Below are 12,993 nucleotides of genomic sequence, written 5' to 3' on the forward strand. Positions count from 1 at the left end.
TAACTCACCAGATCATAGTACTTAGTCTAAATCACTGCCTTGTGGAATTGACTTCAATTGTTTCTTCAGAAAACACATTTATGCCTTTATTGAAAGCAGTTAGCCTTAGACTGACATGCTTGTATCTTTCCTACTAGTGGAGATTAAAAAGGAGGCTGGGAGGAAACTTTCAGAGCTGATCGATATGTTTATGGCATAGACGGTGAGGTTGATTTCATTGAGTGTGTACTATCTTCAAACTCTTCAAGTTGTTTCCATTAAATATGTACAACTTTTGCTATGTCAATCATACCTCAATAAGTGGTTAAAATAAAATCAAATCTAGAATGATTTGGACAGAATTGGAGAGATGAAGTAGGATTTATTTTGGTTGTTTAGACAAGATACAGACGTTATACCAAGAGCTTCACATGAAGCCATTTGCTATGGGCTAGAAGACAACTCTTGTGCAGAGTTCATATTTTAACAACTCAGCAAAAATAACTCCTCAGGTATAGATTATTCACCTTTAAATGACCGGACTGCTGCATTTGAATGAGATTCTACAAGAAAAATGGGGCCGAGAACTTTTTTTAGCTAACTCAATTGTGAATTATGACATGCAACAGAGAAGTGAGGAAAATAAATGAAGAGCCCAACCAATATCCACCTAAGCCCCGCCCCCAACAAGGGAATATTTTAAGTAACTCAGAAGCTGACTTTGAACACTATGATTTGATTGTAACTATGTCTGAACCTTGTGTAAAGGGAATCATATATTTTCTTTGGGGTCAGGCTTAAGTTTGTGTTGCACCTGTGTGGTTGATTTTCAACTGCTATCATTGCTGGGGGATATTCTATTACATCACAGCCCATTTTCCTTCTGCTGTTGAGGAGGATGTGGGTAATGTCTAGTTTGTGGCTACTAGGAACTAGGTTTCTATGAACATCCTTGAACAAGTGTATATGTTTGGAACAGAATTAATGGACCTGAGGGCGTGTAGTATGAGTAAATGCTGTCAAATTGTTTTCCAAAGGTTTTTGCCAACATATACTTTTTTGCACATGCAGCACTGCACAAGAGTTCCCACTGCTTCATCGGCACTCAATTCTTATTCTCAACCTTTTTAACCGTAGCTCTCTACTGGGTGTTTAGCGGCTCTCGTTGACGTTTTCATTTCCATTTCCTGGGTAACTAATGAGACTGAGCCCTTTCGCAGTTCTTGGCCATTTGGATATTCTCTTCTGTGAAGGGCCTATTTGAGTCTCTTGTCCATTTCTCTAATTGGGCTTTCTGTGTTTTTCTTAATGAGTTTTAGGAGTTCTTTATTTCGTGTTACTGGTTCTCAGATGTTGGACTGCATCACAGTCACCCTTAGGCCTTGTTAAGGCAACTGGGGACCACTGGTCCCCACCACTAGAGTTTCTGACTCAGTACATAAGGGACACAAGAACCAGCATTTCTAACAAGTTCCCAGGTGATGCTGCTGCTGCTGGCCTAATGACCACACTTTGAGAACATATATCATGTAGGCGCTTTAAATGTAGCAGCAGCAGAGGTTTCTTGTTAGTTTGGGGCAAAAATCAAAACCCCCAAACTCCAACAATTTAATACTTGATTCAATCCTGGGACGTAAGCTATGACTTTCCCTTAATGGAAAGGGTACAGCTGGGCTTACTTCAGTAGCAACTGTTTAAATCAGTGACACCCACCTCTCTGCATAGAGCATCTGGTGTACCTTTAACCTAGAAGAGCTGGGAATGGATCTCAAGGAAACACACTAGCTTTCAATAGGAAGGACATGAGTCAGACCTCTAAAAACAAAAACACAGATCTTTGGAGATGAAAACATTTATTTCAACTAAATTTTGTTTCATTGAAAAAGTCTATAATGCCATTAAAAAAGAAATAAAATAGAAACATTTAACTGCCTTTAAGATTAAAAAAACAAACAAACCAACCTCTAAAGACCAAATAAACACATACATATACATTTCAAATATTTCCACTATTTTAACAAACCTCAATATTATCCTTGTTGTCATTTCAGTCTCCTGAAATAAGAACCATGACTACTACATAATTATTGGACTAAACATTAACCGTACTCTTTCTAAATACAAACTACACTCAATGTATTTGGGTAGTTTGCTGAGTATGTGGTTTTTAAGGCTTGATTCTATGAAATATCTGTTTCTCTCTGGTAAAGAGTCCAAATACCAGCTATCAGAAGGCATATATATATATATATATATATATATATATATACACATACACATACACACACACACATACATATACATACACACACACACATATGCAATTTGAGGGTGGTTATTTAGAGGTCATGAAAGTACACTTAAAACCAGGGCAGTAACTTTAGTAACTTGAACTCAATACACCATAGCCACCACCATGGAGAAAAGCTAAAGACCTACAGCTCAAATCAAGTACTGCGGGCCCTATAAGTATTGTGGTTTGTTGATCTACTGATCTGAAAGACCTAGACAAAGTGCAATTAGTGGTCAGAAGTAAACTAACCTGGGCAGGCTCATGAACGTGAACCTTCCTGATGCATCCTGAGAACAAAGGGCATAAACACAGTCAATGTAGGCAACGGCTTTCTATTTTTCTCACTTTCTAGTTCTCTCTTTCTATCCTATTTAGATAGGATTTCAATGATGGCTAAACCAAAAGGCTTATGTCAGCAGACGGTCAGTCGTCATGAGAAATCCAGATGAAATCACCACTACATACTCAGGAATTAGAGTTAGCAGCATGGCCTTTTAGAAATATAACCAAGCTGAAGCTAAACTGCAACAGGTATATCAAGTCAGAGCCATGGACTCTAGAAGCTGATCAATGTCTCTGTCATTATCAAATCCCCATAGAATGGCAATTTTCTGAAAGCATTCCTTTCTCTCCCATCTCTTTTAGAAGACATAATGAAATACTGACCTTCATTTATCTTGGGGGGTGAGGAGGAGGGGCTCTCCTACGTAATGCCTCCTATTGTAATTTCAACTAAAGTGTATTTTTTGTTTTCCCTATTTTGTACTAGCTTAACTAGAGGTCTTTGGTGGGGAATAGTGGATCCTACTTATGTTAAAGAAAGTGGTAAGGCAAAATGGCAACTTTCACAAAGTCTTCAAGTAAACAGAATCCCTGATATAACTGGAAAGGAATATGTAATTTGGGGACAGTAAAAAAACATCTATGACACCTTTGTCTTACACCTTAGAAAATGTGCTTTGGCTCTGGAGTCTCTTTAAGGCACGAAACCTGGTAGACAGCTTTTACCGGTGGCCTGTACCTCTGATTTAGATAAGACAAAAATACTATTAACATATAAATAACAATAATAATTTTGTCAAGAGCCTGAAACCACTGGGTGAAGTTGCAGGAAAAAAACCCAAATAGACTAACATATTCTATGTGTAAATATCTGCTGCTGGTATAAAAATAAGTAAAATGTAGTTTACACAGTGCAAAAACTATTGGGAAAATGCCTCTGGAACAGACTTGACGTCATGGTAGAATCACAGTGCTGTCTCAAAAATCGTTAAGGCTGAGGGCTGTCCACTGGAAGCATTCATAACGACATGGTCATTGTGAGTAATATCTGGATAATTCCTCTTGAAGTACACCTAAAAATAAGGACAGGTATAAAAACATGTTTAAAAGTTTTCAAGTCCTCCTCCCTAAGGTAGTGCATTTCCCTGTCCACTTTTCATATGAAGCAATCATATCACTAGTGGAGACACAATATTAAAAACCAGGGATGTATTTATTCTGTGGAGGAAGTAGCCCCCATTAAAACCCTCAGTGGGCCTGGGCTTAATGCCAAACAACCTGTAGATCCACTACAGTTCTGATCATTCTGATCCACAGATATGCTTTATCAGTACATTAAATTGATAAGCAAAATCATCTTACTGACTCAAAGCCTGGAGATAAATTAAAAACAGGGTGACAAAGAGGCTGGGAAATCTAGCGTCTGTACGAGGCTTTCTCATTTTCACACATAAAATGAGCACAATCGATTTGGATGTTAATATCAGGTTGTAATCCCTATATTTTATAAACTCTGATTGACAAGCATTGAAACGCTGGCGTATATGTCTGAAATATCCTGGCGTTTAATTTGTGCGGCAAAGCAGTTATAGGGCCTATAGAAATGTGATCTGTGGATAGTGGGTCCCAAGAATGAAAAGAGAATCAAAAGCTTTAACAATGACTCAACCAAGCAACTTCTCTAAAATGTAAGATGATACCAAATAATACGACAGTTCTTTGCCAGGCCTTTGAGTTCTTGAATTCTACCAATTTCTAGCTAACTGGAAGAGATACAGGTTTTCTGATAAATGTATAATCAGAACACAAAGGAAATGAAATGCTGTCAAGTTTCTCTGTTCCACAATCATCACTTTTTAGTAGCTGTATCGTATCTTGGTTCCTTGACGGATACACATAACAAAATGAAATAATGTCAAGACTTGTGAGCTCTTATCTCCAAATGTGTTTAGGTGAAAAAGGGCTTCAAAAGTAATTTTTTTCCTCCAAGGAAGAATGTGAAAAGTTTTGTTTAAGTCTTTAAAACAGAAAATGCACCATCTATCAGGCTGACTCGTTGTCACGTGCTGGGTTGCTTAGACACATGATTCTTACAAAACCTCACTCTAAGTCCATTTGTGGATGCTGTCAACAAAGTTATCACGAGAGATAGTAGGCTTCATAGTTGAAACAGAAAAGCTCTGAGACACCTACTTTCTTATTAGCTGTACTTTCTTTTTCTCTTATTGCCTGCATGCTTGCTAATCTCAAAACCACACTGCACATGAAATGCTGTATATTAAAATGTCACATGAGGAGAAAAATAAGAAATTCTCCAAGAATGCTTGGACCCCACTGGGTAAAATCTGAAGCTATTTCCATTATAATGTAAGCATCGAAAAGTAAGGGTCTTGGGGGCGGGGGGGCTAACTGCATTTCATCTTCCTCCTCAATTAAAAAAAAAATTGCCATACTTGAATTGTTATATATTTATATACAATACTGTTAGTGAAACTAAAAGCAGTGCTCCCTCAAAGGAAATTAGTTTCAATTTCTAATGCTTGATACACCACCCCATCAACTGGTTCTTTTCTCCATACCACTTGTCAATGTTATTTTTTATTAAAAAATTTTACTATTAGCAAGTTTTAACCAAAATGGTCATTTCATGGTCTAAAATACTTGAAACTAAATGAAAAGAAGCTGCCTGTGTGTATAACCTCCTTGATTTGACCTTTCTCTCATCTGTTACCTTGGTGGAGCCCACACTCACAGTAGGAGTGAGAGAAAGCATCTTTTTCACAGGATGGGTTATGAAGGGAGTTGAGATGATTGAACGATTGTCAGCAGAGTCCTCATGGATGGGCTGAGCCTGGGATGGAAAAGCCCAGTCTCACCCTCTCTCTCTCTCTCCTGGGAGCACTGCTGACCCTGGAAAAATCACTTAAGCTCTCTCTGCATCGGCTGCCTGATTTGTGAAATGAGACAACGACCTACCTCATATGAACTAATTGATGGCTACAAACTGCAGGATGAAAACAGGGTGAGCTAAATGTTGGGTGTGATTATGATGGCGCTCAGAGACATGGCCCCTTAGCCCACGGAAAGTAGCAGCATCATCTGGTTTGAACAATGAAAACAAAACATCTAGGAGTCCCTTGGTGAATCTTTTGATTTTATCGTTACAGTGGGACAGGCTTGCAGTTAATACACAGTTGAATCAATAAATATAGTAACCCAAGAGGCAGTAATCCAGGGCTTCCCTCATAGATCAGCTGGTAAAGGATCCTCCTGCAATGCAGGAGATCCTGGTTCAACTCCTGGGTTTTGAAGATCCCCTGGAGAAGGTAAAGACCACCCACTCCAGTATTCTTGGGCTTCCCTGGTGGCTCAAATGGTAAAGAATCTGCCTTCGATGCAGGAGACCTGGGCTCGATTCCTGGGTTTTGAAGATCCCCTGGAGAAGGGAAAGGCTACCCACTCCAGTATTCTGACCTGCAGAATTCCATGGACTGTATAGTCCATGGGGTCGCAGAGTCAGACACAACTGAACGACTTTCACTTTCAGGAGGCAGAAAGGTAATTAAAAGACTTAACACTTTCTGACCTGTGACTTTGATAAGTTACTTAGGCCCTTCTGCCTCAATTTCTTCATCTGAGGAAAAATACTACCAGCTCAAAATGGTTTTAATGAAGATTAAAAAGACACAATGCCAAAAAAGTTCAATTCAGGGTAAGCAAAACGTAAGACCAGTGAGTATTGGGTTTCTTGAGACTTTTCATGTCCTACTCTGGTTTGGTTCATTATAGGTCCAATGTAGGTTGAAACAGTATTTCAACTCCAACTTGTAAACAAAGGTATAAACTCTCCCATGCATGGCTAAAGGTCAGCAACGGATGGTTAAAAAATGTAGAGTTATGAGTCAAGACTGTCCATTCATTCTCACTGAACCGCATGGCCCTAGTTTAACCTCAGCTACCCTCTAACTCCTCATCTTTAAGTCAGGTCTAATGTTAGTACACTTCCTGGCAGGTGTATTATCAAAGTTATCTGGAGAATTAGAGAGGATTTCTTCATTTAACAGAATTTTGGATTTCCTCTCTTATCTTCTCAGAAATCACTCTCAGAAGCAAGGACACTGGAGATTAACAAGTAAGCCCAATATATGATGAAATCAGGAATGATTTGAAATCACAAATGACAAAATATCTGAATGAACTGCCTTATGCAACTGGATCCAATGGGCTGCAGCCAGCCAGACAGAAGGTACCTAAAGGGAGCAGATCTGAGAACTGATGCGACAGCAGATCTCCAACTGCCTGGTGCATTCCAAGGTGCCAATGAGGAATCATAGAGAATCGCTGTCTTTGCCTAAAGCATGTCCTAGGTGAGGTCCCAGGACAAGAGAGATTCTGAACTGCAATCAGCATTGTAGCTGCCCAACTCTATAGGTTAGGGGAAAGTTCAGGCTAAATAACTATGTATTCTCAGTTTCTCTCTAGCACACACATGCTCAATCTTAATCTGGGTCATAGGGAGTGCTTCTATGTTAAAAGCTGAGGGAATTCCCTTCAGTCTGAAATGATGCACTAGCCACAGCTATCCAGCAAATAAATGGTCTTAAAATAACAGAATTTAAAAAGTGAGTAGTAATAATAATAATAAATAAAAAGGTAATAGTTTGTAAAACAAAAGAAAAAAAAGGGAAAAGCATAAGCACATGATGGATGAAAGAACTACTCACTGAACAGACAAATATTATGAAAAAAAATAATATATTAAAAGAAATGTAGTAGGATAATCAACCTGCAAACAACAGATTTCTGAGTACAAGAAAACATGCAAGAGTAACAAAAGATGAAACATGACAAAGTGAAAGGGAAGATCAAGTAGTGAATGGAAAATCGGGGAATCTGTAACAACCTAGAGGGGTGGGGTGGGGAGGGAGGTGGGGCGGAGGCTCAAGAGGGAGGAGACCTATGTATACCTATGGCTCATGCATGTCGATATTCTGGAGAAACCAACCCAATACTGTAAAGCAATGATCCTGCAATTAAAAATAAGTTTAGAAAAGAGAAAGAAAAAAAAAAACAAAAAAAAACAAAAAAAAAGAAAAACCATAAATACTTTTTAGCCATTAAAAGAATGAGATAACTACACTCATAGATAGTAATATTACGTGAAAAAAGGAACAGCTATCCTTGTCCTTAAAAACAGGAAGGCCACATATGCACAAGTTCTTACTGCTACACAGAACAAGTCAACAAGATAGTCAAAAATGGTACTGGGGCTCCACCCTGGGGGAGGAGCCCTGTGATGACAGGAATGATAAAGTGCCTTTTGAATTTATGGAGTGATTTTATAAATAAAATTTTAAAAGGTAAGATTTTAAAATGTAAGATTTTTGAATTTTGTAGCATTAGACATATCATTTCTTTAAAAACTGATTATTAAAAATAAAATTTAATTATTTTCTGATGCTACTCAGAAGAACTGTGGGCACATGTTCTTATTGTTGGGAGGTAACGGTTCAATATACATCCTTTTAAAAAGGGATCCCACTTTTATATTACAAAACACTCTGTATTTTCATAGTGCTTAAGCATCTGCTCTCTCATCTGATCCCTGTAAAAAGGGAAGAAGCTGGCGGGGCTGTAATCCCTGCCCTACACACAGGTGAGGGGGGCCTGAGGCTCACAGACCTTGGGTGACACACGGCTACACGGCTGCTAAGTGCCAACTCCATGTGTTCAGACTGCTCCAGGCTCCTAGATCTAGGATATGACGTTTCATAACTTTTGGGTTGTTATCTGGTAATAACATGAATAGATAAAATGGAATTTCTGTTACATACTGGGAACACAGAAACTTCAAAAAACAAAATGAGAAAAAGGAAAAAGAAAAACAAAAACAGACCCTCCATCAGGTCTGCTTCATCACAGGAGAAAATGAATGACAGGCAGTAATCCTTTGTTATGTGACGAACTGGGTCCTCTCCAATTTTACAAGTCCTAAATCCACCAGTCCCCCAGAATGTCATTTTATTTGGAGACAGGGTCTTTAAAGGGGTGATTCAGTTATAATGAAGTCATACAGGTGGGTCCTAATCTAACAGACTGAAGTCCTTATAAGAAGAGGAGATCAGGACACAGGCACACAGAGGGAAGACCATGTGAGACACAGAGAGAAGATGGTGTCCCCAAACCAAGGAGAGAGACCTCAGGGGAAGCCTCCCCTGCCGACACCTTGACCTCACACTTCCAGCCCCCAGGGCTCTGAAAAATAAGTTTCTGTTAAGTTGCCTACTCTGTGCTTCTCCTATGGCAATCCTAGCAAACTAATGCAACACTCAACTTGATGTAGCTAACAGGTACTTTCTTTACTATTTCATCGATCATCTAAAAGTATCCATCAGACAGTGATTTAGCTCGCCTGTACCAACATTTTCAGATAATCAACAACAAAGTCAAGAAAACGTGACTTGGAAGAACCCTTTCGCGGATGTTGAGTTTTGTTTTCAAATGAATCAATTCTATTAGAGTAAAAAGCTTGTTGACTCAGGCTAATCCCCTTGGTGTAACAGCTCCAAAGTGTGTACTGATTTCTGATGCTTTTACATATTAAAAGTTGACAATCTGACAGCCTGTTCTCTTACAAGGACCAGGTATATATATACAGAAATGTCAAGAAAATACTCAACTGGGATGGGAATCAGGATATGTATTTATGTCTTTCTGTAGAAAGTGAAAGAGAGTGAGATTTCTGGCTGTTTTGTGACGAGATTACACAGGGAATCCCAGAAGGATGATGGGATCTTAGCAGGAAGTTCTAACTGGGAGACACTCTAGTGGATGAAAGTGTTTCGTGACGTGAAATTTCAGGGATAACAAAATATAACGCTCTGAGTACAGCTTCTCTATATTTGCATACAATATAAGTAATTAGGAAAAGTTCAGAACACAGTCTCTGTTGTCCCCAAACTCTTTAGCCAGTTTGGTGACCCTGCCCAGGTACTGGTCTTCATTTCCAAGAGGATAAATGAGATAAAACGACGACAGAGAACTCAGTCCACAGTGTGAAGGCATTGTGAATCCTGACTTATCCTGATGACAGTTTCATCTTCTAGAAGGAAAAGGAAGCATAGGGGTAGGAGGTGGGAGTGGGGGGGCAAATGGACCTCATTCTAAACACTGAAGAATCAGGAAGAAAGTGACATACCATGGAGGAGTTTCCCTTACAGACTAGAAAACAGAAGTGATCCACACATTTCCCTGCTAAATCTTTCTAGACTGATAAACAACATTCCATTTTTTTTCCTCCTCCAAAGCTCAAATTTCCAGGATATTCCTCAACAGCACTTGCATCACAAATGTGCTGAGCACCAATCAGAATGAATGTAAAGGGTCTGCAAAATGAAACTATTCTGTGTTCCCTGAGTATCTGAACCCAGAGCCCCAACGTGTGGCCAGTTCAATCCAAAATCTCACTTGTGTGCGCACATCCTGACCCCTCCCCCACCTCTGCTGTAGATTCTCAGCAGCCCTGTCTTCCACCTCAAAAGTATTCTTAAGACCTAGTCATGAAGCTTTGTCTCTGGAGGCTTGTAATTGAAAAGGGCACAGAGTGCTTGTTACCAGACCCCTGGTGCCAGAGCATTTGAGGAGTGAACTTTGGAGACGAACTTTAATTACAACTCCCCGCAGTGGGCTCACCTGTTTTGCTGTTTCAGTGAGGGCAGCGGCCTCGGCCTTGCCCAGTTGTTGCACCATCTTATAAAATAGGCTGTCTCTATTTTGCAGCAAAACATACGGCTCATCATATTCTTTCAGTCTCCCTGAATCCAAAACCTGTAGATCAGCAGAAAGAAAGCATTAGCACACAATGTTTTGCAGTAACGTATTATAATGCAGACAATATTTCGGAAAGGGGTAGGACAGGGAGAACAGAGAATCTATTTGGGTGGTAGCACTGGATGGTGTTTAAACGGTTTGATTACCCTGTTTTACTAGGCAGACAAAGGCCTAACCCGACCTTTTATTATTATAATGTTAAAGGAAGAAAATGAAAGTTCAGACTATGATTACTTGCACTCGGCATATTATATTCTGCCCCATGGGGTTGTTACTATTAGTAAGTGCTTTTAGCTCTCAGACTCTGAGCTTTGAAGGCTGTTTATACAGATACACAGAGTTGGGAAATTTCTTGATTCAAGAAAATCAAACTCAATCTAGCTACAAAGTAGGCTGATGTCATATAAACTGATGGCAGTGACCTGACAGCAAATTAATTAACTCCACGTTGGTTTCACAGAATCCGAGCAACATTGGGGGACAAAAGCAAATGCTTCTGGAATTTCTTTGGGTTCATGGATTATTTCAGGTGCTGACTTTGGCTGTAGCTTATTGCTCTGAGTGAAAGGCTGGCAAAAAGAGCTGCTACCTCAACAGCTTTAGCTGAATTGCTCAGCACAGAAACAAATCTCTAGAAATCCAATTTTCTATCTTTGGATGAGACTAAAGAAGCAATTAAGAAACAGCTCCAAATTCCAGCGATCACTGCATGCACAGCACACAAGGACAACCCAATCTGAATTCCTGAGCATCTGAATTTGTTGTCGCAAATTATCTCTCCTGGCTTCTTGTTCTTTCTTCAGCTGCCGGCCTTTCGGGCATTTTACTGCTTATTAATATGTCCACTAATTAGAAACTGAAAGGTAGAGGAAGGGGCTGTTAACTCTGCCTTTCTGCTTATTAGTGGCTTTGCTTAATGGTTTCAGAGGGAAGGAAGAGTCTGAAGCCATTGGCCCAAATGACGTACCTAGGAAACCAGTTCTGATGTTAAGTGGTACTTAGTTCTTCGTTTAGGTCATATTTAGAGTAAATGCATCTTTGGAGAATACGCTGAGACGCTAAGCAGGACAGAGGTTGTTTTTCCACATCTAGGTATTGCAGTTAACTCTGTCCCAGGGTATTTAATCGCAAACATTTTATTAAGTCTCATAAAGGCCATTTTCCTGTTAAACTTTTGTTTACTACTTGGAATCCCTGCTAAGAGCAGGCCTCACAAAAGAGTTCAAAAATAAATGAATCTGTTACATCTACATAATTATTAAAATGTCCTATAATTTGACATGCCAATTTATATGCACTGAATGTGTAATTTTACTTAAGTATAGCGTTATAGAGCATAACCATTCTTCCTGATGTTGAAGAAAAAAAATGCAATTTTAAAACATAGGTCTCTCTCACGCCAGAGACTAAGTATACATATCAAATTACTTCATACAATGAAGAGCTTCACATTCTTCAAAACCCACAACTTTTAAAAATCACCACCTCTGAGTTGGTAGAAATGAGTTCTCTGGCTATAAAAACTATATATTTTTCAATGGAAATCACTAATATTAATATTTTTTTAACTTTCTACTTTATTCAAATTTAAATACTAAATGTTTCCATTTTCTTTCATTTTGTCTAAAACACATGATGCCACTGAGATAGTAGTTCTCAGCACTGCTGAATATCAAAAAAAGGGAAAGGCAGAAAAAAAGTAATAGGATTAACAATATAATAGGCAGAAAGATCTATTTGACCCTTAAAAGTATTAGCAATGTAATGATTGTGCATAAGGGCAGTTTTTTGTTTTTTTTTTTGTGAGCAGTGACAAATCCAAGTGGACATGCAACAATAGCTCCTGGTTTTCACTTACTAGGAAAACCTTAGTAAAACAAAGCTTGAATTGATGAAGAAAAGCAAAGAATATAAAAACCAAAAGATTGCCTACAAACAGAAGAGGTGGGATCTGAGTTTATCGGCTCTTGTTTTTGGTCCTTCATCATAGATTTCCAAAAAATTCTCTAACTGCAGAACTGAAAATATTTAACATGGGCAACAATACTGTTAGGCCAATAGTAGATTTTCATATGCCAACTTTGCTCATGTTACCAGGGAGAATCTGGGGTGATCTGAAGACTGGAGTGTGTAAGGACTGGAGGGAAAAGCTGTGCTGCTGGCTGAAGACAAAACAGGTCACAAGCAACCAGCTAATCCTAAACAGTACAGGAAGGGGCCTTTAATGTAGAGATAGTGCTGAGTTGTAGAAGAAAGAGGATTTCTCATTTGTCTGTCTTGCTCCACTGTTTTTCGACAACAGAGAAAGTAAGGAAGATTACATTAGCTGTCATTATGACTCCATCATGTTTAATAAACTTAAAATTGAGAGAACATCTTTGTAAAATAGAATTCTTAGCCTAACACATTAATGGTGCTTAATGAACCAAAACTGGGTAAATCCCTTTGGAGAGTCAACACATAAACAAAGCTATTAATTAGGTCACAGTTGTTTCCCAACAAGGCTTCTGCTTGATGTACTTATATTAAACAAAACCATATCCATCCGTCTTTGTGCAGAAGAATTCACCAGTGCAACAAAATGTGATTATTATACCGTAAGCACTTGT

General features: G+C 38.9%; 1 protein-coding gene across 1 annotated transcript in view; it reads right to left on the minus strand.

Moving 5' to 3' along the window:
• Window positions 1-1,818: 1,818 nt before the first annotated feature.
• The window catches only part of ABCC4 (ATP binding cassette subfamily C member 4), a 188,147-nt gene continuing 176,972 nt past the window's right edge, over window positions 1,819-12,993 (minus strand). Inside the window, exons 30-31 of the mRNA XM_040267343.1 lie at window positions 10,247-10,381; window positions 1,819-3,627 (exon numbers count right to left, since the gene is read on the minus strand). Coding sequence (XP_040123277.1) covers window positions 3,520-3,627; window positions 10,247-10,381 — 243 coding nt within the window. The 3' untranslated portion in view covers window positions 1,819-3,519. The remainder of the gene's footprint in view (window positions 3,628-10,246; window positions 10,382-12,993) is intronic.

The sequence above is a fragment of the Oryx dammah genome, unplaced genomic scaffold, assembly GCF_014754425.2.
Source record: "Oryx dammah isolate SB20612 unplaced genomic scaffold, SCBI_Odam_1.1 HiC_scaffold_24, whole genome shotgun sequence".
Lineage (NCBI taxonomy): Eukaryota > Metazoa > Chordata > Mammalia > Artiodactyla > Bovidae > Oryx > Oryx dammah.